The sequence below is a fragment of the Lissotriton helveticus genome, chromosome 4_1 (genome assembly GCF_964261635.1).
Source record: "Lissotriton helveticus chromosome 4_1, aLisHel1.1, whole genome shotgun sequence".
In the NCBI taxonomy this organism is placed as follows: domain Eukaryota; kingdom Metazoa; phylum Chordata; class Amphibia; order Caudata; family Salamandridae; genus Lissotriton; species Lissotriton helveticus.
The window spans coordinates 793,528,937-793,555,677 of record NC_136063.1 but is presented as its reverse complement, the minus strand read 5'-3'; the positions used below and the strand labels follow the sequence as shown (position 1 = coordinate 793,555,677).

General features: G+C 47.5%; 1 protein-coding gene across 1 annotated transcript in view; it reads left to right on the top strand.

Annotated features, from left to right (window-relative positions):
* Window positions 1–26,741, top strand: part of MIB1 (MIB E3 ubiquitin protein ligase 1) — a 347,133-nt gene that overhangs the window by 106,415 nt on the left and 213,977 nt on the right. The window contains exons 4-5 of the mRNA XM_078687432.1: window positions 7,381–7,485; window positions 8,507–8,573. Of these exons, the coding sequence (XP_078543558.1) occupies window positions 7,381–7,485; window positions 8,507–8,573 (172 nt within the window). The remainder of the gene's footprint in view (window positions 1–7,380; window positions 7,486–8,506; window positions 8,574–26,741) is intronic.

The window sequence follows — 26,741 nt, the reverse complement described above, 5'->3', positions numbered from 1 at the left end:
GCGCTCTTATGCCAAGTGCACATCCCCGGTTTCTAGGCACTCGCTTCCCTGCGGTTGGTTTTGGGGCCCTCCTGTGCCCGTTGCAGTTGAAGCGGTGCGTGTGGGACTGCTGGAGAGCCAGCAGTTTCTTTCTAGTGCGGAATGTGGGTGGGTTGTTGCCGCAGCCCGGGGTGACCTTACTGCCGCGGTGACGGAGCTTGGCTTGGATCCTGGCCTCGGAGTTTGCCGGTCTGTCCTGCTAGTCTTGTAGTGAGCCGGGTCTGAATGTGTCCCGCCAGACCGCGCTAGTTTATGGCAAGGATTAATAACAAGACTGAGAATGGAACGACGGAGAAGTAATGGACTGTTCTAATTAGGACCTCGCAATGCTGGCAAATGGCCAGAGGGAGGAGCCTGGTGGGGGGGCGGGAATGCGAGGGAGGAGAAGTGTGGCAGGCGGGTTAGGGAGATGCGTGGAGGGAAGCCGGATGGGGGCGGGAGAGCCTGGTGGGGGGGCGGGAATGCGAGCGAGGGGAGGAGAAGTGTTTTAGGCGGATTAGATGGCCGGAGGGAAGCCGGAGAGACATGGGAGAAGCTGCTAATTAGGGGAGGAGAAGCCGCAGAGCGCACGCTGGGCGAAGCCCTTTGATGTGCTGTGCGGCCGTGAATGCGCGTGCTTGTTTGCTCACGTGATTCACGTGAACTTCAAGAAAACCGCACGAACGAAACCCTTGGTTTCACGATTGTTTTGAGCACTTGAATTCTCGCTCCCTCAATGCGCTTGCGCGCATTTAAAGGTCACGAGACCTAAAAAAGAAACGCAAGAAAAAAAGACACTCTTGAAAGTCAAGCAAGAGAATCGAATTAAAAGCCATTCACAAAAGAAATAACTCCCAATAAAATTTGGAAGAAAACTTAACAAGCTTAGAGTCCAAGTGAAAATGCAAGATTTAAAAAAGCACAATATGCCCTGCTGCTTGTCAAGCAGAATTACCTCAACAGCGGCAATAGAACACAAACATACTGCTTGTTGGCTAGCAAACTGGCAGCAAAAATATCAAAAGAAAAGATGACGAAAATTGAATCGCAATGGCTCCTGGAGTCTTCACGCTTGTGGGATTTCAAACGTGGTTATCGACTTTTATAATGAGCTCTACAAGAGTATTAAACTTCCTGATGACGACATTATGGACTACTTATCCCACAGTACTGAGGCTGACCGCGAAACAGGAAGAATAATCACACAGATTCATAAGAATAGAAGTAATCTAGAGTGTAGCCGCAATGGTTACAGTGCAGTTTTTGTTTTACTAAACCTTCTGCAGTCCCAGCTAGGCTGTTCACCACATTCAACAAGACTATGGGAACATCTGAGGCAGTGACGTGATATGTGATCTCCATGGTCCATAAGCTAGTTAGAGACCTGCAGTTATATGACCTACATCCTTCTTAAATCTAGGTGTTAAGAAATTCAGAGGAATATATGTATGTACGTGTGTGTATATATATATATATATATATATATATATATATATATGTGTGTGTATATATATATATGTGTGTGTATATATATATATGTGTGTGTATATATATATATATATATGTGTGTATATATATATATATATATATATATATATATATATATATATATATATATATATATATTCTGTTTATTTGCTTTTTACAAAGTATGCAACAACAACAAAATGTGCAGTACACAGCTTTCCACCAAGTGCCTTGTTTTCCATACAAAATTTCAACATCTCCACTTCGCATGGAGCCAAATTCACAGGAATATTGATGGCAAGGCTAGTGAGGGTACTTCTGGGTCTCCTAGAACTAGACCAATCGGGCTTTGTCTTTAGGATGTTAATGCAAGTTTGTAAAAATGAAAAATACTTTTCTGGAGACCAAATAATGATAGTAGTTCAGGTGTTAGCTCTTGTGACCCTAAAAATGGAGTACTTTAAAAAAAGAAGAGTACAGATTTCACAAAAAGATGTATAATTTAGTGTCCGGCCTGGCTGATATTTAAAATATAAACTGAAAACCACATGTGACAAAGAGGTTTAATCTCCATGTCCGATTAAGTGTGCAGACAGTGCTAGATTCTCACAGCTGTGTGTTTGTTTTTCAGTGGAAAACCGAGAATTGATGAGGCCTTCATCAAGTGTATAATATTTCTGAATGTTATATATTGGCATTAATTAGAAGGCCCTTTTTTTCTCTCGCAAACTATAGCGCAGCCCTGAGGAGTCGCGGACACACTGTTCCTTACGCGACGAAACACGTGTCGGCTGTTTGTGGAACCATGAAACCATTGAAACTACAGCGATACTGTGCTATGAAATTTGCTTGTTTTATGTTGACTTTGGCGTATTAGAACTGTGTTTTAGACATTGACACGACTGTTAGAGATATTGCTTGTGTGTGCATAAGGCATTTCTGTATTGACTTTTTTGGTATGTTGGTTTAGTCTGACATACTGTTGAGCGGTTAGAGGGTCTTCTCCGCTCGCCTGGTGCACCACATACACTAATAAAGTCCCAGTAATCAATGCGTCCACTTCAGGCAGAGCGCCCAAGTGTTACTCTGAAATATATAAAAACCCTTTTTTCTTGAATTTACGGGAACAATCTGAGATCTTTGGTTTATCTAGACGTGAATCATAAAAATGCATTAGAGTGCCCCTGGGAGCCCATAGCAACACACAGCTGAAAATAAAAAGTGAATATCAGTGCCTAAGATAACTGTTTACACAGAAATGAAGATTATTGTAATGCAGCATGCACATTTTAGTCTGAATCTTTGTATTAGTTTCTTAGTATTGTAAAGTGGGTAAGCCAGAAAATAATTCCCGGCCAACAACTAGTTTATCAGGGCCGCACCCTTTGATAGTTGAGACACTAGACACAAATCCTTCCCCTTTTCGGAGGCTCTGGCAAGTTCTTGGGTTCTAGGAGGAAGGCAACCATGGCTGTCTCGCTCTTGAAACAGAGTTTGGTTTATGTGGCACAAATACTCTCTTAAATTGGCCGAGGAGTGATCAAGTGGGATAAAGTTTAAGCAGCATCCTTTTGTAGAAGATTCCATTCTTTTAACTTCACGTCCCGCAAGCTCTCTTTTAAAAAAAGTGTTTTATGGGTCTTCATATATGCTGAAAATGTGTACTTTTTGATGTTCCAATGACTCGAGGGCTCTTTTCGGGATCAAAAATGTCTGGAAGAGATGTTAGTCCACCCAGGTGATAGTACAACGCACACATAAATGAAGTGAACTGTCACTGTGTTTCCTTTCCTTCATTCACAGGACCTACTTTAGCATCTTGTGAAGGAGAGTGAGTCCCAAGATAGGTGTGTTCTTTTTAGCTGTTTTGAAGTGTAAATTTGTGTTTGTGTTTTATATGTGTGTGTATCTGTACATCAGAGATGCCGATGAGGCCTTTGTATTTATAGTTTGGTCAGTGTTTTCGTTGATAATGCATTTTTGTTTCTTAAAGAGATTGCCGCCGTTTGACGAATCTGCATGAAACTTTCCAAAATAAGTACACCCACTCTGGGTCCTTCATGGCGAGTTTTATGCGCATCAGTCAAGTGGGGGCCTAAAAATAGACTGGGAAATGCGAGCCCAAATTTGACATTTCCCATATTAAATCCCATAGGATGCTTTGCTCCTCCTACAGAAGAAAAAAGGTCAACTGAATTACACCAGTCTTGGCATGTAAATAGAACTTTACACATTTAAGTGCCTTTGCTTGGATTTGTATAAATCCATTCAGTAGTTTTCTAGACATTAGTGTTTTAAAATGTTTTCTGGTCTTTAACAGATTTCTGGACCGTTAATTTGCAGATCCACGACAGATGTGCACATTTAGTTAAAATAAATAAAGGCATGCCAACAGGTTAGGGACCTTTTCTACTGTCATGTAGATCCTCAATTTATACTACGTTTTCTTAATGTGCTGAGCTTTGATTGGCTGACTATCACAGAAAAATGTCAGTTGCAGCCTCCGTTGTCGATCACAGTGCACCAATCAAGGAGTTGGGGCGAAAAAGTACAAGCAAAGGCAAAGCCTGTGCAAGAGCTGTTTGCTTTGCCAATGTGTTTTAGCCATGTTGTACACCAGCGCCTGGCTGCTTTTCAGCATGGCTAAAAGTTAGTGTCATGGAGTGCTTTTGCGTGCAGGAGAGTGTTGTGCCGTGGAGTGGACTAGTGTGCCAGAGTGGAGGGGCTTGGAGCAGAGTATAGTGTTGTCGTAGATTCAGAGTGGTGTAGTTTGGAGTATGCATGTTGTGGTAGCACATTGTCCTTACAGACAAACCATTTTCAATGTTTTACTGATAAAACTATATATCGCACAAACGATAATGAGTGGAAACGTCATCACCAAGTGTACTGTTTTTTTATCGTATTAAAATGTTTCCACCATACGTCCAAATTACAAAAAAGTGCTTAATTTGAGGTTTCCTAATTTTTATATATTCTGAAATATTTGCACAGTTCATTTAGAGACACTTACATTTTCTTATGTGCTAGTAAAATACTTTTCTTTCCCAGTACTGGCAACATTATCACGTAAATCCGCTCACTTAGAACTTTGAAAAAGAAAAGTAAACACCATGCTCCTGCGACGACAGAGCAGACATTTGACCTCTATCTTTAAACGCACAGCAAATATGACAAGATAAGAACAAAATGTAAAGAACTTGGGGAAAGAATACAAGGAGCAATAGCGAACAAGCTTTGCTCCTCAGGAGGGAGGACTTGCTGAACAAATAAAACCAGCAAATAGAAATGCAGAAAATGTGAGATAATGGTAAGCAGTGAACAGAATGCATTCCCAGGAAAGCTTTCAGAATGCCCTTGAAGTCTTTTTGCAACCAGAAAGCTGTGGTGCCTGGTAGGCTTCAACCTAAAAAGGGCATAAACTGGCAGGGTGAACCTACCTAGATTCACAGGCTACTTGCTAAGTGTGTGTGAGGGATCCAAAGGTATTTGTTCCTAGTATAACTCCCAATAAATGAATTTGTTGTTTTGTACTCTGAGATCATGTTAGACCTGAACCCTTCAGATGTTTTTTCTCAAACGTCTTGCTTTGTCGTCCCGGGTTTTGCTGATTCTTTTGTGGTGGCCATAGTGCCTGGGGCACTTTCACTGCAAATGCAGTGTGAAAGCATGTGCACCCTTTCTACACACGTTAGGAAGTGCTTAAAAGGTATTGCTGAATACGTGACCAGCCTGCCTTAGCAGGCAGGCGTGCACTTTGAATCAATGGTGTCCCTAAATAGGTGTCCAGCCTGCCAATACAGGCTGACGTGTGCTTTGCACCAATGGTGCTCCTAAATATTTGTCCAGCCTGCCATTGCAGATTGGTGTGCATAATTGCGCGTTGACTCAGACTGGCCTGTTAAGTCATGAGCCTGTGAGAACCTTTCACTTCCACCAGAGTACCCCAAGGGTATGTCTTTAGGGGTGAAGTGAGTGGTAGGTGAAAGTCAGGGCAGATACACGCGTGTCCCCTGCCGTGGTAGGAATACCCATGTGTGTTTTCACTACCTATGATGTTTGCTCTTCCCATAGGCTAACATGGGGAAATGGTTGAAATCGTTGCAGCCTGCAATAGTGGATTGCAGTGAAGCATCCCTATGATGTTTCCTATAATTGAATTCCCAGCTGCAACCCCTTGCCAATGGTAAAGGTGGCTTTGTCGTACTTCGCATAGAAATGCCACTAGTAGAAAGTGTTCCAGAAAAAGGGGTTAGGCCCTTGATAGCAAAAAAGATTGGGCCTCTTCAACCTGTAAAATCAAGACCATTTTGAAACATCTTCTTGCGTGTCTTTATAAAGTGCAAACTTTTTTGGGAAAAAGAAAGGTTCAAACGTTAAACAATCAACATGACAAAATTACATAAACCTATAATGACAAGACATAACAGTTGTTTCGTTCAGCCAAATAAATAGTGAGTTTAACCATTCATAGACCAGTCCTTCATTTGAAAATGAAAACATACGGCGGAATACACAATTCCTATTTTTAACGAAGTCTTTTCCTGCCGATATAGGCTACAGGGGGGCAGCTAACTTTGATTGGTTGTACTGGTGGAATAGGCTATCTGCCAATATTTCCAAAAACAGAATGGTTTCTGCGGGTACTCCTCACCATGTGCTAGGCCAACGAGTTTCGAACCTACTACAATTATGGGGTTCTCCTCAGGACCGGGACATATACCAGCTTATACCGGCAGGAAAAGACAATGTTGAAAATAGGAATTGCCTAATCCGCCGTATGTTTTCATTTTCTAATGATTTGTCCTATAGGGCTATACGCTGCCATCACAAAACACAAGGGAGTGTGCCATTCCTTTCTGACCCACCTTACCTCCTTCGTACATAAGAGCGGCTTTTGGCGGAATAGACAATGATGGTGGTCTCTGCCCACCTTCGGAGGTCGGAATACCAGTTTTCTCCAATTTAGATGGCTGGCTGCTAAAGGCGAACTTGCCACATTCAGTTGTGGATCACCTCCAGACAATGGCAAACTGCTTGACGTCATTGGGGTTTACGATCAACGATCTTAAGTCACACTTTACTCCTTCGCAGATGCTTCTTTTTGTATGAGCTGTTCTGAGCACTATGCAGTTCAGGGTCTTCGCTTCATCGCAACAAATGGTCTAAAAATAACTCCCTTTGGGAAACGGCAATCGTACATCAACTACTCACTCCTCACTCAAACAACAGGAGCATGTAACAATAGCCAACAAATCAAATATATGAATGTTTATTCATTAACTCAATGTAATTAATTACAAAATAGATTAAAAATAGGTAAATAGTAAGGGCTTTTTGTTGCCTTTGAGTGAGTCACACATTTCTGTAGACTTCATTTCGTGTCGCTCGATCTTTAATCATTTTCAAGCCCTAAATCCACGTCCACGTCCTAAATTCATCCGAATTAATAAATGTTTCCATGTGCGCTATGCAGGCACTCACTCATTCACCCACTCCAGGTGACAGACGAACCCTACGGGACGGGTGGCAGATAAGAATAATTGTGTCACTGAGTTCCTTTCTTAACGCATTATCTTTTGTAAATCAAATTTTATTGAAGGTGACCGGTTTGGAAGAATTCTTATTTCCTCCGGATCAGTCTTTGTTTATTTTTTTCTGTTGCATTTGAACGTTCCCTTTAATTGTTGTTTGTTCTTTTGCGCATAACTATTTTAGAATCTAATTGTCTTAAGGTTCTGCTAGCTCAGGAAAGCACGAATACGCCCAGGCTCATTCATGCATAAAGACGCTAATTGATCAGACCGTATGCAATGTTTTAGCGAAGCTGTACGTTGCTGCTCATCCAGTTAAAGGACGTGGGGAGTAACCTTTTTTGTTTCTAATCCATTACAGGTGACTGAAATCCAGGACTGGAGCGCCTCGAGCCCGCACAGCGCGGCATATGTTCTGTGGGACAATGGCGCGAAAAACCTCTATAGAGTTGGCTTTGAAGGGATGGTGAGTAGTAAATCTATATGGTGGAAAGTGTTGGTGGAGGAGGAGGTGGTAATGGGAAGGTCATGGTCTGAACAATGCTTTGTCCTCTTTCGCCGCTGTGCATTGTTCACCCTGCTGTCAGCCAGCATGCCATAAGGCGGCCGATTGTGTGCGCTACTGGGGTGATCGTGCATATTAGGTTTAAGCTGGTCTTGCACCTGTTCATAGAAAAACCAGTGGTGTTTCTTTACAAGTTGTGAATGGCTTGAGTTGTATCTCTGTGCTACTCTTTCAAACGTGTCTCATGAAACACCAAGAGAAAAAAAGCACTTGCTTCTTTGAGGGAGAGGAGTACAAGTGACTCTTAACATCTATTTTTTTAATAAATGAATGCTTTTATAGGCATATTATGAGCCGATTTCAGATGGAGGCGCTGAGCAGTTGGTTGCTATATATGTAGTGTGCTGCTCCATCACATTTTCTTCCTCAACCTGTGGGATCTAATAGATAACTTAAAGCCTTTATGTATTAAATTCATGCCTGCAACTGTTTACTTATTTTAGATGATGGAGCATTTTGTAATATGGCATTTCCATAGTACTTTCCTGCATCTTGCTGAGGCCCCATAGTGTGCTGGCCAACAAGTGGCGCAGTTACTTACCCAAATCACCCAGTGCAAGCATGTGTAAATATTGTTGGTTGCTGTATCTTCTGTTAGCATTGAGGTTTGGTGTCCTTAGTGTACAACTGAGACCCTACTTATAATAGTTTCCTCTTTACGGTCTCAGCGTTTGTAAATGTTAGGAAAACGGGCTAATTGTCATAAATGTTGCTAATGATAACAGCAGTGGTCTTAAATACCCCCTGAAAGGTTCTTCGGATGCGGTGTAACCTTTTTATAATCACATATTGGTATCCTTTTTATCATTTGTAAGTGTGTGGACCGTTGCCAGGTGCCCTAGTAAGTTTGGCTGAGTAAAGCGATGACATTGCAGATGCTGCCTTAAGTATATTTGACTAAATGCATTTCATTCTCTTCCAGTCCGACCTGAAGTGTGTCCAGGATGCCAAAGGCGGTTCCTTCTACAGGGACCACTGTCCTGTGTTAGGTAAGTTACAGTGTTTAAGTGAGGATTTATTTGTTAAGTACAGCCCGGAGTTACGCATCGCGTGCTCAGTTCGTTTGTGCTGGGTTGCACCCTTATCCTGATGCGCCCTGCAGAGACCGAGGCCGTCAGTGTGTCTGATGACATCAGGAAAACTCACTGTCTTCAGCACACGCGCAAACGTGGACCTGTTTTGCCTGTGCAGATAAGAGCTCATTCTTGAAAGACTGAGCCGCAGTTTAAAACAGCAGCTCTGTCTTTCTCTGGAGTCGCCTCTGTTTGAAGAGAGGGCTGGGGTCCCCTCTCAGACGGATGCAGTGTGTTACTGTGCCCACCTGCAGGGGTCGTGTCCCTGGGGTTTCCTCTGACCCCTGTACCTTCACTTCAAGGGTCGCCCTTGTGGTGTGCACGGACTGTGCTCCGCCTCTGGTGTGCAGTCACTGTGCCTCCTGTTAGCTTCTCTGCCATTTCACCCGCATCTGTGATAAGCCACAGATGAAAAGGCAAAGCGTTTCTTCATTTGCTTGTGAGAAACGCCTATGCACACGTGAAAAAAAAGCCTCCATGTGATTCTGCCGGCTCGGAATGTGCGCATGAGCACCTGCGGCCCCTTTTGTAACACCAGAGTTCACCAGGGGCACAAACACCTGTCAAGCCTCCAGGCCCTTTCTGATAGCTGATGCGGCTCTTCATGTTTTGCTAAATGTTTACTCACTATTATTCCTATGCACATCGAACAGGATATGTGAACTAGTGTATAATACCCGCCCCATCTTGCACTATGAAGTGGTCAGGGAACTTTATATAATCCATGTCCCAGAAAAACAGGGAAACTTTGCAAAGAAGTAATTCAGAAAATGGATAAAGTTGGTGTTTTGATGTACGTGTTTGTTAGTGTGTCTGCTCTGGATCTGTGGCAGGTGCAGAAAATGCTTTCAGTGAATTTACCGGACAAACCAGTTATAGGTGCCTTCTATTAGCCATAACTACTGTAAGTAAGTTGACTCTTACTAAACTTTTCAGCAGTGTCATCTAGACTTTTAAGGTTAAAATGTAGCAGTTTGCTCTTTGGTGATTTATGAAACCCATGTTTCTCTGGCGAAAGTGAATCAAGATATGTCTGATAATAGTGTTACTGGTTTTGTACAATTTGCTACTCTTTTTGTTTTTTAACATCAGTAAATTGTAGTATCTTCTGGTAACGTCTAAAAGTAACTTACTTACAAATTATTCCTGCTATGCTAAATTCCGAAAGCGTTTAAAATGTGGCTCATTATTGTAGGAAAGACGTATATTTTTAGGTCTCGCCTGTCGATGCGCATGCGCATCGAGCAAGGCGAGAGTATTGCGAGTTATCCACTCTTTATCCACACTGCAAGGAATCGTGGCGATTCCTTGCAGTGCCCGTGACTTTTAAGGTCAATGCGCATGCGCATTAAGCTTATGCGCATGCGCATTGACCTTAAAAGTCACGGGCGCGTGCATGTCCGTCTTTGTTTACCCGCTCCGCCCCCTCCCGCCGTGTCGCCTTGCCTACTCTCTTCCACAGCCTCCCCCAGCTCCGCCCCCTCACTACTTGATTGCACGGCCGCTAGGCCGTGCCTCCCCTACTCTCCTCCCCCCTCCTCCTCTCCTCCCCTGCCTCCTCCCCAAAAAAATGTCCAACAATTCAGTGCTATTGCACTGCTACTAGCTAAGCATGAAATCACTCTACACTGAGGGAGCAGACATGTGCCCACTGCATACAACAAGTGAACTGTATGCCACACGTCAGCCCCCAGCCTCCAGACCAAGGGGCATTTGGCAACCCCTACAGTACTACCTGCGGGTATCGGAGTCCACGGAGATGAACTCCTGACTGCAAGTGTGGTCTTTCTGTGGCTTGAGTCGGCCTTGCAGACCCGCACTGTATATGACGGATGAGCCCTGCTCTCATTGGGTTCGCTGCCGCCTATACTTCCTTCCCAATTTCCAGGACTCGCTGTCAGTACTGTACCAGCTGACGTTACCGGTGTCCTCTTCGATACACTGCTCTATTGTACACACCATAATGCTCCCATACCTGGGGGTTACTGTTGGTTTTGTTTATGTCATGATGACATTTTAAATAAAGTTTTTTTTTTTTTAAAGAATAAAGTGTGAATGTTTACAGTATAAGCAACTTTGGTAAACATTTATGGCAACTAGAGTAGTTATAATCGCTCGACTCAGTCCCTCCTTCACATGCCTTAATAACACTCACCCTCGGAATACGATATAAAATTTTAAAAACATGCCACATCTATTTGACGCATGCACCCACTCCTCCGACCCACCGGTCCTCCACTGGGTGACATAAGGGGCAGGCAAGGTGGGACAGGGCACAGCCCTCCTCTACTGCTGTATTCCACAAGCTAACTCTCCTATGTTGACACTTGCCAGGATGAAGTCGGGCACGGAGAGGCTTTTGCCGTTCCAGAAGACTATGGGAGGTAATGTGCGCCAGGGACTTTTTAATTCTTTTCTCCACTCCACGCCCTTCGCCACAGCAATCCCAGGTGGGAGTGATCAGCAGAGTGGCATGATGAAAGGCAAATGAATGGGCTTGGCTATGCAACTTTAATAAGATTATCTAGCAATTCTGATACTCAATTTACTAGCCAAATCTCAAATTAGAAGACACACTAGAAACTCTCACTTTTGTAACATAGTGAGTGTCTGCAATCCTTACCATAGCTTCCTGCACGATTTCATTCATAACCATCAACGCTGAAAAGAAAGACCTATAATTTCCCATAAAAAGAGATTACTTCTGTCACAGGGGGACCAGGCGTCGCGGATTTGCCAGGACGGTCCCCGTTTTTCACCAGCTGTCCAAATATACGCAAAGTACTTACTATATTTGCATTCTGTAAATAGGGAATTCTATACGCTAGGGCATGCGTTAAACAAGAAACGTCCATTCGTCCTAATTGCATGCAAAGTGAATGACAATGCGATGCAAGGGCTTGCGTTGTTACGCCTTACGATGTAAAGCTTCCCGCGATGTTGAAATTGCGTTGTGCTGTCGCCGCGAAGTAAGCACATCGTTGTAATGGGTGTACGCCCCCTACGTTCTGTGCCCTCTTATCAGTGACCACTAAGGTCCTTTAATTGCGTGCCCTCACTGGTTTTGTTACCTTATGTCACTAGATTACCATGCAAGAGCAAAATCTGCTTCAGTTTCTACTCACATTGAGGTAATGCATCACAGGCCAAACTGTGACGTACACCAGACACACTTGCAAGATTCCTCACCAAAAAGATGGAAAAAAGACTTCCAGAATGGTAGACCAGAAACAACCTATCATCTGCTTGTCCGTGCTCTGTCATGAACTACTGTAAGGCATTTTGTGCTATGTAAACCACTTCAGATATACACAAAGCAATTCTAGGTGAGCATGAACCAATCTTTCCCAGAGAGGAAACAAAACAAGCCAGGATTTGACTACAAGTACTTTCGATTCGGTCACAAGAGCTAACCCGCAGACCACACTTCCCCCTGTGGTTATCCTACCACCCTCAGATGAGGTGGCAGACTAGATATACACAGCAGCTTGTTTCCGCAAAGGACAACAAACACAAATTACTTTTAGCAGGTCTTTGGATTCAAGCAATGACACCTGTATAGAGTGGGGAATTTGAGAAAATGAAGCTCTAGAATATGCTGGGGGCACAACAGGGCCGGCTCTAGAGCGGTGCGGCCGGTGCCACCGCACCAGATGCTGACTTTGTGTGGGGGCGCTAATATGATGATTTAAAAGCACCTGCTGCTGCTTTCCTGGAATCCGGCAATTTTCAGCCACCAATAAAAAGGTCTAAATTACTGCAGTGATTAATGTACTTCTTAGAGAGCGAGGGAGAGATCGAGGTTTTGTGTAATAGAAGTATCTACTCATCGTAGGGTAGCGCAGAGGGTTACTATGCCTGCTGCAAAGAACGTGCAGCTCACAAAGTGCGTATAATGTAAAGTAAATAGGTCAGTGGGTTACACTTTTGTCAGAGAGACCATATTGTTTCTAACTCTTTATGAGTTAAAATACTAATGTGAAACAGTGAGCAAGTAACTTTTATCAAAGATGCACGCAAACTGCAGGGGATAGGCTGGCTACAGCGTTATGATTTCCCCCCAGTTTTTCATTATACTAATGTTGCAAAATAGGTTCATTTGGGTAGAAATCAATTCTTATTCTTCTTATTAAAGAGAACCCCCATCCATGTTGCTAGGTTTTAAATTCTAAGTTTCTGATACTCCTGACCAAGCACTCTGAAACGATCCTGCCTACCTGTATGGATGGCCTGTGGCTCTTACACCTTCTTGTCCTCTGCCGTATGTAACATTTCCTATGCACTGATTTACACACTTATGATTGATTGTCTCTCTGTAATCTGTGTGATGTAAAGTGTTCCGACACCTTACACTGACAGGAGTGGCGCATACAATGAATTAAATGCATCTGAGACTGAGTGGTTATGTAGGCTTGAGGAGCACTGTGAAAGGATTGTTATGAAGGAATTTGTTCTCGCTAGCCCAGGCTCATTTTTTGCCACCGTTACCAATCACAGTCGGACGGATGTGTTCTTTGTGCAGCCCAGTTACATACATAACAATAAATAATAGAAGGGTGTTGTTTTACATACATTCAGATCTGTGGCACTCACCCTCAACCCCTCACCCTCAAACCCTCACCCTCAAACCCTCACTCACCCTCAACCCCTCACCCTCAACCCCTCACTCACCCTCACTCTCACTCATCCTCACTCACCCTCAACCCCTCACCCACCCTCACCCTCACTCACCCTCAACCCCTCACCCTCACTCACTCACCCTCAACCCCTCACCCTCAACCCCTCACTCACCCTCACCCACCCTCAACCCCTCACTCACCCTCACTCACCCTCACTCACCCTCACTCACCCTCAACCCCTCACCCTCACTCACCCTCACTCACCCTCAACCCCTCACCCTCAACCCCTCACCCTCAACCCCTCACCCTCAAACCCTCACCCTCAAACCCTCACCCTCAAACCCTCACCCTCAAACCCTCACCCTCAAACCCTCACCCTCAAACCCTCACCCTCAACCCCTCACTCACCCTCACTCTCACTCATCCTCACTCACCCTCAACCCCTCACCCACCCTCACCCTCACTCACCCTCAACCCCTCACCCTCACTCACTCACCCTCAACCCCTCACTCACCCTCACTCTCACTCAGCCTCAACTACTCCCCCTCACTCACCCAAAACCCCTCACTCACCCTCACCCTCACTCACTCTCAACACCTCACTCACCCTCACTCGCCCTCACCCTCACTCACCCTCACTCACCCTCACCCTCAACACCTCACTCACCCTCACTCGCCCTCACCCTCACTCACCCTCACTCACCCTCACCCTCACTCACCCTCACTCACCCTCACCCTCACTCACCCTCACTCGCCCTCACCCTCACTCACCCTCACTCACCCTCAACCCCTCACTCACCCTCACTCTCACTCATCCTCACTCACCCTCAACCCCTCACCCTCACTCACCCTCAACCCCTCACCCTAACTCACCCTCACCCTCACTCACCCTCAACCCCTCACTCACCCTCTCACCCACAACCCCTCAACATCAACCCCTCACCCTCACTCACCCTCACCCTCACTCACCCTCACTCACCCTCACCCACCCTCACTCACCCTCACCCACCCTCACCCACCCTCACCCACCCTCACTCACCCTCACCCTCACTCACTCTCACCCTCACTCACTCTCACCCTCACTCACCCTCACTCACCCTCACTCTCACTCACCCTCACTCTCACTCACCCTCACTCACCCTCACTCACCCTCGCTCTCACTCACCCTCAACCCCTCACCCTCACTCACCCTCAACCCCTCACTCACCCTCACTCACCCTCACTCACCCTCACCCACCCTCACCCTCACTCACCCTCACTCACCCTCAACCCCTCACCCTCACACAGTGCAATAGGTCTCGGAGCATTTGAGTTACAGCTTTTAGAAATGTTTATGGCTTTTTTTTAAATTCTTTAGCATTGGCTACAGGAAACAAAAATGCTAAAGATTTACACAAAAAACCATAAACAATTCTAAAAGCACTAACTCTAATGCTGCGAGACCTATTGCATTTCCAATGCTTGTTCTGTTTAGGAAACAAGCATGTACAGTAGGCTTAAATTGCTTTAAAATATAAACAAATCGGGCAAGTTTCAGTTATCACTTTGAAAATATGCGGTGTTCTATTGTTTTTCCGAGCATTCTAAAGAGTTATTTGTGTAAACTGTTTTGTATGATGCATCTGGCCCTGTAGCAGTGGGGATTTCAAATTATGTTTTTAAAGGATGGGGGAGAAAATAAAAAATGCTTCAGCTCACTCTTAGTCTGCTTCAGTTGATAACAAAGCAGCATTTTTTGCATGCTATTTAGTTCATTCAAGTTGCTTTTCCCTGTTGATGTCATGAAGTCATTCATAAGTGCTAGTTTAGTTTTGTTACATAGTATGTGTCATAGACACACTGATGGGGGTGTGAATATCTTATTGTCTACATTTTTCTGTAACATTGTGCCAATCTAGTCTTCCTGTGTTTTGAATCTAGCTTTAAGTAGGGTTTGGACAGTGTAAGCGCATTTTGCTTTGAGTTCACACAAAGCAGTGTTTTCTCTTTTCCTCCTGTAAGTCTCCCCATGCAACTCCAGTAAATGTAATTTTCAGTTTTATTCTTTGAGGCAGCTTTACATGGTTTGACAAACTATTGTTTTGCAAAAAAATGCGTACATAATACACACGCGTAAAGGGGTTTTTGCAGCGTGAATCTTTCTGGATTCACTATGCTGTGCATTATTCCGCGGTCTTGTGGTTGGGTCCGGATTCGTAGTCTTTTCTTTGTTTTTTTTTTTTCTTAGCCCAGGTGGGCGTCGGCGTCACACCCCCTTGGGTGTATTTCCGGTGACGTCGGCATGCTTCCTGCGGAAGCTCCCACTCTTGGGCGCCATCTTCAGATTCTTTTTTTCTGCGGTCGGGTCTGGATCGTTCCCGTTTGGGCTCCAGACATTTTTGGAGAAAGAAGAAAGAAAATACAGAAAAGACGAGGAGAAGTCATCTGAAGACTGCAGGGGACTTCATCGACGGAAAACCGGCAAGGAGAAGGCGTTTTTTCATCGAAATCATCGACGACCGTCGACGAACACGCGACCAGAGAGGCCCTGGACGCTCGATGATGGACAACACGCCGTTCAAGTTCTGCCGTAACTGCCACCACAAGTACGCGCAGAAGGACCAGCACCCGGTATGCAACCTTTGCCTACCGGTGGACCACGAAAGCGGAGACTGCAACGCCTGTTCCTCCTTCGCCCCGAAGACCCTTCGTGTGAGAGAGAGGCAGAGGGTAGCACACGCCACCCTGCAGGGGAAGGCCACGACTCCGTCCCTCTACGAGCTGGGGATGTCCTCCGAGGAAGAAGACAACGCTGCCGCCGAAGACGACAGCTACACGGTCGTAGAGACCGATTACACGAAGACTTCTGACAAGGTAGGAGACTCTTCGGCCCCCAAGAACCCGAAATGAGTCTAGAAAAATCGAGGGCAAGACCCCGAAAACGCCGACGCCAAAAAAGGCGGCGTCCGCGACTACTCCCAGGCCCAGCGGATCCTCCGAGAAGGAGTCTCCGGCGCCGAGGGCTGCTGATCAGCAGAAAACGTCGAAAATCGTCCCCGAAAAGGATCGATCAACGCCGAGGGAGAAAGACCCAAAACTGACGACGACGACTAGAGACCCAAGACCCGGTCCGACGTCGACGTCGAAAACTTCGACGCCGAAAGGTACGGCGACGAACCATCCGCCAAAAAGAACGGCCGACCCATCTGACGCGGAACACGCGGCAGAGATGGAGAAGAAGAGAAGGCGCCTCGAGGCCGAAATGGAGAACATCATGCAGCAGAAGAAAGATTTCGATGCAAAGATGAAGGCCTTCACGATCCCTCACAAGACCAAGCCACCGGTGATGGAGGCAGTCGAGGAGGAGGAAGAGATCGCCAAAGTCGTCGAGGAACAAGACCAGGACGTCGCGGTGATCGACCAGGAGGAGTACGAGAATCCCTACGATAGTTACAACTATGGGGAGGAAGAGGAAAGCAGGACGGACGCAGACTCGACACCCTCTGACCTACAGGAGGTAGATTACATAGACGTCGACACCGACAGCCCGGAGAGGTGGTCGACACTTACCCCTCGAGGCCCTCGCCGCCGGACGACATCGGGGCCTACAACTCGGTGATACAAGCTGCCGCAGCAGCTTTCAAGCTCAAGCTCGACAAAGAGAAGCAGAAAGCAGACTTCCTTCTAGAAACATTGCTCCCAACACAAACGAGGAGCCAGTTCTTTCCAATGCTCGAGAGCGTCTTGGCTCAGGGGAAGGAAGCTTTCAGGGAGCCCGCAACATGCAAGGCAGTAACTCCCAGAACTGATAAGAAGTACAAGCATGCCACAAAGGACCCGGCCTACATTCAGGGCACGGTCTCCGCAGACTTCATTATCACGGCCACAGCAAGGAGGAGGGCTAACGTACCCACTACCTCGGGCCCACCACCGGATAAGGAGAGCAAAAGGATGGATCTGGTGGGCAGAAGGATCGAATGGAATGCCGCGACCCACTGGCGCATGGCTAATTCCAACGCCCTGATAAACAGGCACATGTACCAGATCATGGAGAGGCTGGGGCAGTTGGTGAAGGACTTGCCCCAGGATGCCAGGCAGAAAGCCGAAAAGCTGGTTGAAGAGGGAAAGAACGCGGCAAATTCTTGCCTTAAGACGGCCCTGGATGGGGCAGACACCGCCAGCAGGCTCATGATGATGGGCGTCACGGAAAGGAGGCACGCCTGGCTCAGGATATCCGGTTTCAAACCGGAGGTGCAACACAGCATCCTGAACACACCGTTCAACGGCAGCACGCTTTTCGGAACAACAGTTGATGAAACGCTCAGCCAACTGAAGAAAGATAACGAAACAGCAAGGTCCATGGGAGCATTGCAGTTCAGAGGGAACAAGAGCGGCATCCCGTCACGGAGGCCCGGCGGGAGAGGCGGAAACCACGGGGACAAAATAGAAGAGGGGGGCAGCAGCCCACCTCCAAGTGACTTCAAAAAACTCCGTGTGCCCGCCCACAAAAAAGATCCCAGGGGGCAGCACGTACAGATGGGTCAAGACAAACTAGACACCTACGACCACATGACACCAGTGGGAGGAAGATTAAGATTCCACCTCCGAGAGTGGAGAGAAATCACATCAGACAAATGGATCCTCAACATTATCCAGTTCGGATACTGCATAGAGTTGGAGGGGAGGCCAACAAGCAGAAAACCAAAAAGAAAGCCACTAGCAGGCAAGCAGCTGCAGTGTCTGCAGGAGGAGGCAAAGGAACTCCTGCGGAAGCAGGCCATAGAACGGGTACCCTTCAAGGAAAGAAACACAGGAGTATACTCAACGTACTTCCTGATACCAAAAGTAGACGAAACAATGAGACCCATTCTCGACTTACGGTTCATGAACAAATTAATAAGAACGCAAAAATTCAAAATGACCTCCCTGCAAGAGGTGCTCCCACAATTGCAGATCGGGGACTTCATGGTCACAATAGACCTCAAAGACGCATACCTGCACATTCCAATGAACAGAAAGCACAAACACATGCTCAGGTTCACCGTCGGAGAAAGCCACTACCAGTTCACGACACTGGCCTTCGGTCTAAAATCAGCAGCAAGAGTTTTCACAAAGTGCCTCGCAGCAGTCGCAGCGCACCTAAGAAGGCAAGGAATACACGTATACCCTTACCTCTACGACTGGCTGGTGAAAGCAAACTCATACCAGAAATGCAAGCTGCACGCACATACAGTAACAAGCACGCTCATAAACCTGGGGTTCTCCATCCATTGGAAGAAATCATCAATGGAGCCAGAACAAGTGAAGATCTTCCTGGGAGCACAGATCAACACCTTACAGGGCAAGGTGTTCCCCAGCGAGAAGAGGGCGAGGGCGCTGGTGAAGGAAACTCGCCTCTACCGGAAGGGACAAGCTCGGACAGTGAGGACTGCGAGCAAGATCATGGGGATGATGGCATCATGCATCCACCTGGTACCGAATGTACGACTCCACATGAGACCCATTCAAGAATGGCTACAGGAGCAATGGTCACAAGCTACAGGCAGCTGGGAGGATCTAGTGGTTGTAACGCACGCAGTGCAGAAGGAGATGACATGGTGGACCATGGAGAACATAGCAAGGGGAAAGCCTCTAACGCCCCCAACGCCAACAGTGACCATCACCACAGACTCATCCCTGAAGGGATGGGGCGCTCACATGGAGGAGCTCAAGGTGAGGGGACTGTGGACACCGACAGATGCGACAAAGCACATCAATTACTTAGAATTGAAGACAATCTTCCTTGCACTGAAAGCCTTCCAAACAAGACTGTACAAACACAAGGTGTTGATACAAACAGACAATACCACTGCGATGTTCTACATCAACAAGCAGGGGGGCACACAGTCAGCCCCGCTTTCAACGCTCGCGCAGGAGATATGGAGATGGGCCATCCCTCTCAAGATAGACCTGCTGGCCATACACCTGCCAGGGAAGGACAACATACAAGCAGATTGGCTCAGCAGGCAGACATCGGCATCCCACTAGTGGGAGCTCAATGCTCAGGAGACAAGGCGCCTATTCGACAGATGGGGAACTCCATCGGTGGACCTGTTTGCCACACGCCAGAATGCAAAATTCCAAAACTTCGCATCCAGGCAGCCCGAGGAAGGGTCACTAGGGAATGCCCTATGGATAGATTGGTCAAGGACATTTGCCTACGCCTTTCCCCCGATACCACTGATGCACAGAGTACTGAGCAAGTGCAGAGCGAGCAACATGACACTGATACTGGTCGCACCACAGTGGGCGAGGCAGACATGGTACTCGCAGATCATGGAGATGACACAGTGTGCACCCCACAGATTCAGCAGGAGGAAAGACTTACTCTCCATGCAGAACGGAGAGGTGCTACACCCAGAGCCAGAGAGCATGAGCCTAGTAGCGTGGCTCCTGAGGACATAGTTCGCACATTTAAAATTGCCAGAAAGTACCCTGAAGGTCCTGCGGGAGGCAAGAAGGCCTAGCACTCGGAAGTGCTATGTTGCGAAATGGAAAAGGTTCACAATATGGTGCAGACAAGAAAGACTTCACAATAAAATGAAGAAGGACTCCACAGTGCTAAAGTACCTGACGCACTTGCTAGAGAAGAACCTTAGCTCATCCTCCTTGAGAGTTCACTTGGCAGCGATAGTCGCCTACACAAGGGGAGAAACTTGCAGGAGTTTCTTCACATCACAGGTGGTGAAGAGATTCCTAGAAGGTGCGAAAAGGATCGCACCACCCAAGCGGGTGCCGCCACCTGCATGGAACTTGAACATAGTCCTAACGGAACTCATGAAAGAGCCCTTTGAACCGCTCCACAAGGCGTCCTTAAAGATGCTAACTATGAAAACAGCTTTCCTGGTTGCAATAACGTCCTTACGCAGAGTAAGCGAGCTTCAGGCTCTGACGCTACAAGAACCCTACATACAAATACACAATGATAGGGTTGTGATGAGGACTGACCCAAACTTCATGCCGAAGGTGGTATCTAAATTTCACATGAACCAGTCTATACAGATACCGAGTTTTTTCCAAAAACCAACAACTGCCGCAGAGCGAGCTCTGCACACCCTGGACGCCAGAAGGGCAGTCATGCACTACATCGAAAGGACGAAGGGACACAGGAAAACAAAACAGTTCTTTGTGTCATTCGCCAACAGTTACATGGGAAAAGCAGTAACCAAAAAAACCATTGCACGATGGATCGCACAGACAATCCAACTCTGCCTCAAGCGTGCAGGACAAGAGCTAGCAGAGGGGACACGTGCCCACTCCACTAGGAAAAAGGGCGCTACAATAGCCTTCCTGGCTAACACACCCATACAAGACATATGCCTGGCGGCAACATGGGCTTCGGTGCTCACGTTCACGAAGCACTACTGTGTGGACATACAGATGAACAAGGAAGCTCAAGTTGGACAGAAGGTGCTACAGCACATATTCAATACCCAACGCTCATCTTCCACCCAACCGCCACAGAGATGAGAAACCGCTACAAAATCTATGCACAGCATAGTGAATCCAGAAAGATTCACGCTGCAAAACGAATAGTTTTCTTACCTGTCGGTGTAGTTTTGCAGCTTGAAGATCTTTCTGGATTCACTAGCGAACCCACCCACCTCCGCCAGAAAGATGAGGCTGGAGAGAGAAGAGGTGGTTAACTAAAGAAAGGACTTTAAAAGTACAAAGCGGTAAAATACCAACTAAATAGAACATTGCCATTACTTCGGAAACGAAAGAAACACGGAAAAAAAGAACCCGAAGATGGCGCCCAAGAGTGGGAGCTTCCGCAGGAAGCATGCCGACGTCACCGGAAATACACCCAAGGGGGTGTGACGCCGACGCCCACCTGGGCTAAGAAAAAAAAAAAAAAACTAAGAAAAGACTACGAATCCGGTCCCAACCACAAGACCGCGGAATAATGCACAGCATAGTGAATCCAGAAAGATCTTCAAGCTGCAAAACTACACCGACAGGTAAGAAAACTATTCGTTTTGGACAGTAGGCTTCATCTATTTGTCTTTTTTTTTTTTCTTTTTTCAAAAACCTTTATTGTACCGTCCAAGTTACACAGCGGAATGCCTACAACTCCACGGGCTGGCCGCTATAACAATTTGTTAGGCAGTTTGCAGCATGCAACTTTCTGCGCATTCATAAATTGTAGTGGAGGATAAAGGTGGAAACGCCACATTGAAAGGTACAGCTTTATGCATGTTGAATCAAAAAAAATATACAGGTTTTTGGTTTTTTTCCTTCCCTTGAAAACAACAACAAACCAAACCAAAACATCGGAATCACAATGCGATCATATGTTGATTAGTGTCAATCGTTAACTGCTTCCCCTTAGAATGTAGCCCCTTGGTGTCTCCCCCCACGCCCGCTGTTCCATCTGGTGTGAGTGACCCTATGTATGTGGTCTCAACCTGCCCGTGTCCTCACACCTCCCCCCTGCCGTCCTCCTGTGGTAGCTCGTTATCCAGTGATTCCCCTGCGTCTAGTATGAACCCCTTAATGTTGTTCCGTGGGAGTACTAGCTATCGTCCTCCTCCCCTTCAGAGTCTTCCTGTTCCCCTCTGCTAAGGGCTCGCAAATATCCCCTCTGTAGACATTCCACTTAGTCCAGATTTTGTTCCACTTCCCCGGGCAGGCCCTACTGGAGTAAACCGCCCTCTCCGTTATCATCACCCTGTCCATATTTAAGCACCATTGGGTCTTAGTTGGTACCTCTGCAGCCCCCCATCGCAGTGCAATATCTCGCTTGGCTACCATTAGACCCACCGTTACCCAGATTTGGCCGTGTCTGGAAAGATCGTTAGGTTCCCACACATTGAGTAAACACCGCCGTGGCTCGGGCAACAATGATACCTCCAGTGTCTGTGATATAGTGCGTAAGATCTGTGCCCAATATTCCCGGATCTGGGGGCATTCCCATAAGGTGTGAAAAAATGTGCCCTCTTCCCCACAACCGCGAAGACAATAAGGGTGTTGTGATCTGCGTATGCGGTGTAGCATAGTTCTTGTGTAGTAGACCCTGTGTAATATCTTCAGCTGTACAAGTCGCATCCGGGCCGAGATTCCCACCTCTTTAGGTGATGCTACGGCTGCATTCCACTCATGTTCGTCCATCTCACAGGTGTCCCCCTCCCATTTCTCCTTCAGGGATATCAGTGGGTCTGGCAGGTTGTTGAGTAATTTACGATATGTGAGGGACGTTGCCCGTTCGGGCATGTACTCCGTAAGCAAGCGGTCTTCCAGCGGGGAAGATTCCGGTAGGTCTGTGTGTGGGGGTAGGACAGCAAGCAGTGCATGTTGTATCTGAATGTACCTATAGAACTCCCGTTCGTTCAGGTTATACAGTTCTCTCAATCTTGTAAAAGGTATCACCTCCCCTCTCTCCCAAAGGTCCCCCACCGTGGAAATCCCTATAGTATCCCAATGGGAAAAGCCCCGGCTATTTCTCATATTGCCCAAAGCTCGGGAATCCCATAGCGGGGTGAGTTTCGTTATTTTCCCCTTCCAGCCCAGAGCCGCTGTCGAGGCATGCCAGAGCGCCACTGTTAGTCTGGTGGGGCCCACCAATTTGCGGATTCGGCGTTGGTCATACAACGGGGCCAGCATGGTATCAGTACCCAGTTGTTCCCTGTCGGCCTGAAAGGCTGGTTCAGTTTGTGGGGCGTGGAGCCATTGGTTAATGGGTTTAAGGTGCGCTGCCCAATAGTACAGTTTCAGGTTGGGCAACGCGATGCCCCCGTCGTACCATCCTCTGTGTAATTTGGGCTGTGCAATACGAGCCGGCAAATTACCCCACAGGAGAGTGGAGACCAATGCTGCCACTCTTTGAAAGAATCTGGGGGCTACTTGGTAGGGCGTGTTCTCAAGAACATACAGAAATCGGGGTAGTGACATCATTTTATATAATGCGGCCCTACCCAAAAGCGTTAGTGGGAGTCCCGCCCAGAATTTGACATCCTGTTTGAATCTGTCCAAATGGGGATTCAAGTTTTTGTCCATAAATTCAGTAGGGTCTCTAGTCACGTGGATACCTAGGTATTTAAAGGAGGAGCCTGCCACCTTCAAAGGGCAGTCCGCCGCTAGCACGGGGAGCTGCCCCTGCAGGACATACAGTTCCGACTTGTTCCAGTTGATCGTGTACCCGGAGACCCTCCCATGATCATTACAGAGGTGCAATAGGGCCGGCACCCCAGTGTTTGGTTCCGTGAGATATACCAACATATCGTCGGCATAAAGCGATAATCGGTCCTCCTGACCCCCTTTCCATCTTATTCCCTTCAGTAAGGGCGAGGTTCTAATCAGAGTGGCAAGGGGTTCCAAGGATAACGCAAACAACAATGGTGAGAGGAGGCATCCTTGTCTCGTACCTCTCCCCAAGGAAAATGTTCTTGAAATGTGCCCGTTCGCCACCACCTGAGCAACCGGGTCCGTGTATAGCAGTCTAACCCATGCTATGAAGCGGGGACCAAACCCCAACCGTGACAGTACCTCAAACAAGTAGTTCCATTCCACAAGGTCAAATGCCATCCTGGCATCAAGAGCCAACACCACTGCTGGGGACGGAATGGAATCTGCCCTGGCCAGTACCCCTTGCAGCCTACGCAAGTTCAACGCCGTGTTCCTGTGGGGCATGAATCCGGACTGGTCCGGGTGGACAAGGGACGCCAGATGCGGTAAGAGCCTAGTCGCTAGGAGTTTGGCGAGGATTTTGGCTTCTGCATTAAGCAGTGAGATGGGGCGATAGGAGGAACAGTCCTCAGGTGGTTTCCCTGGCTTGGGGATGGCCACAATTGTCGCCATCCTCTGGTCTGTAGGGAGTGTACCCTTTTCTAGACAGTCCTTATACATTCCTAGCAAATGCACGCTGAGAGTTTCCGGTGCCGCTTGATACCATTCTATAGGTATGCCGTTGGGACCCAGTGCTTTGCCCGGTTTTAGGGCCGCTATTGCCATGTGGATTTCGTCAGCAGTAATGTCTGCCTCCAATTCATCGGACTTTTCCGGCGATAGAGTTCGGACCTCAATTGGCGCCAATGCTTCCCTAGCCATCTCAGGGGCGATCACGGTTGCAGGTGTATAGACCCCTTCAAAGTGACTTGCGAGCTGATCCACTATGTGTCGTGGGTTCGTGTACACCTGTCCTTGACCATCCTTTAATCGTGGGATTCCCTTGGAGTTCCCTTCCCTTTTGTCTAGCCAAGCTAGCATTCTCCCCGCCTTGTCCCCTACCTCATAAATCCGATTCTGAGTGTCAGTAATCTGTTTCCGTATCTGAAAGCGCAAATGATCGCTGTATAGCCGTTGCTGTATGTCAAGTGCATGCGAGGAGGCTGGGGACGGGTGTTGTTCGTGTGTTGCCTTCAAGGTTTGCAGTGTCAGTTCCAAGTTATCCAACTCTTGTGTCTGTTCCCGTTTATGTCTCGTGATTGAGCTTATGGCCTGACCCCTCAAGACCGCCTTATAGGCTTCCCAAAGTACCCCTGGTGAGCGCACCGAACCATCATTCTCATTAAAGTAATGTGTTGTCGCTCTTTTAAGGGCCTTGCGGACCTGAGGAATCTTTAGGTAGGTGGCGTGTATGGGGTAAATGCGTTTACGGGACCTTTCCTGGGAAGAGAGTATGAGAGAGATTGGTGAGTGGTCTGAAATACCTCGGGGGTGGATCTCTACTGCGTCCACAAGTCGGAGCGCATCTCCCAGGGCTAAAAAGTGGTCTATTCTCGTCATACTGCCGTGAACGGCGGAGTGAAACGTGTACTGTTTTAGAGAAGGGTGAAGGAGTCTCCACACGTCTGTAAGGCCCATAGCCGTAAAGAAACGCTGTAGGCGGGGGGTCCCTGTCGTGGGAGACAGTGCCGGGAACCTATCAAGTTGTGTGTCTACTATGGCGTTAAAGTCCCCCCCCTAGGATAATGTCCCCCTCGGGCAGAGTCAGCAGAAAATAGACTGAAAGTTTGAGATAGAGACAGAGGAAGAAGAAAGATTGAAAACAAGTTGGAGGTCATCCGCATAGTTATACACGCCGACCTCCATTTGCTGCAATGAAAAAATAAGGGGGGCGATGTAGAGGTTGAACAGAAGAGGTGAGAGGGAGGAACCTTGGGGGACCCCGCATTGCACTTTCCGGAAGTCCGCAGTAAAATCACCCAGGCGGTCCCTCAGGAAGGAGGACAACCATAGCAGGGCGGTACCTCCGATCCCCGCCGCCCTGACACGGGAGAGTAAGATGGTATGGTCAACCGTGTCAAAGGCGGCTGAAATATCGAGGAGGACCAACGCCTGGGCCTGGTTGGTATCCATTCCCTCCCTGAGGTTGTCAAGGACCGAAAGAACTACGGACTCCGTAGAGTGTGCGGGGCGGAAACCGGCCTGGCGGGGAGCCAGAACCCCATTCTCCTCCACAAACGTGCTGAAGGTCCTGGTAACATGACGTTCGAGCACCTTAGCCAAAAATGGTAGGAGGGAGATGGGGCGATAATTGGCGGGGACCGAAGGGTCTGCGACAGGCTTCTTTAAGATGGGGACAATGACAGCTGTCTTCAATGGATTGGGTACAACCCCCTGGGAGAGAGAGCTGTTGAGGAGGTGAAGAGGGGGATCTGGACAGGTAGTATAAATATGGCGAAGAATGTGCGCTGGGCAGGCGTCCAGCGGGGAACCAGATTTGACCAGGGGGATTATCGAGGTCAGGGATTCCTTGGTTAGAGGGGGAAGGGCATCGAGTTGCCCCTTAGATGGGGGACACTGTGGGTCCGCAAAGGTCGGTGGGGGTAAGGGAATGTTAGCTTTAATAGTAGCAATCTTCTCGATAAAGAAATTATTTAGGGAGTGACAGAGGTCCTTGGAAGGGGAGGGCTTAAGAGATGTCCTATCAGAGAATGCCAGGTTGTGGACTATCGAGAAAATTTCCCTCGGCCGATTCTCAGCGGTGAGAATTTTAGAGGAGAAGTAAGCCGTTTTTGCTACCAGAATGGCCTTCTTATATTGAGCCAGAAGAGTGGTAAACTCAGATCTGAGTAAGGGACAATAATTCCTCCTCCAGGCACGCTCGGCTCTGCGTACCGCTAATTTGGTGGTTTTAAGGTCCTCACTAAACCACAAGTTGGCATCCTTCTCCCGCTTAGATGTCACCCGCTTCAGCGGGGCAATGGAATCACAGCCTGCGAGTAGCCAGTGTTCGATAGCAGCGGCCTGAGAAAGAGTGGGTAGGCCTTGTAGGGTAGGATAGGAGGAAATTAACAAAGCGGATAAATTCTCCGGATCCACTCTGCTCCATGAGCGGACCCAAACATTCTTTGGGAGCGGGGGCCTGACGGTGGGGCTAATAGGAAGGGTAAACGAGATCAATGATGATCAGACCAGGTGCAGGGGAAGATGGACAGGGAGTCTACCGGACAGTTCAAGGACCAGATCTGGTCCAAGATATGTCCTTTGACGTGAGTGGGGGAATG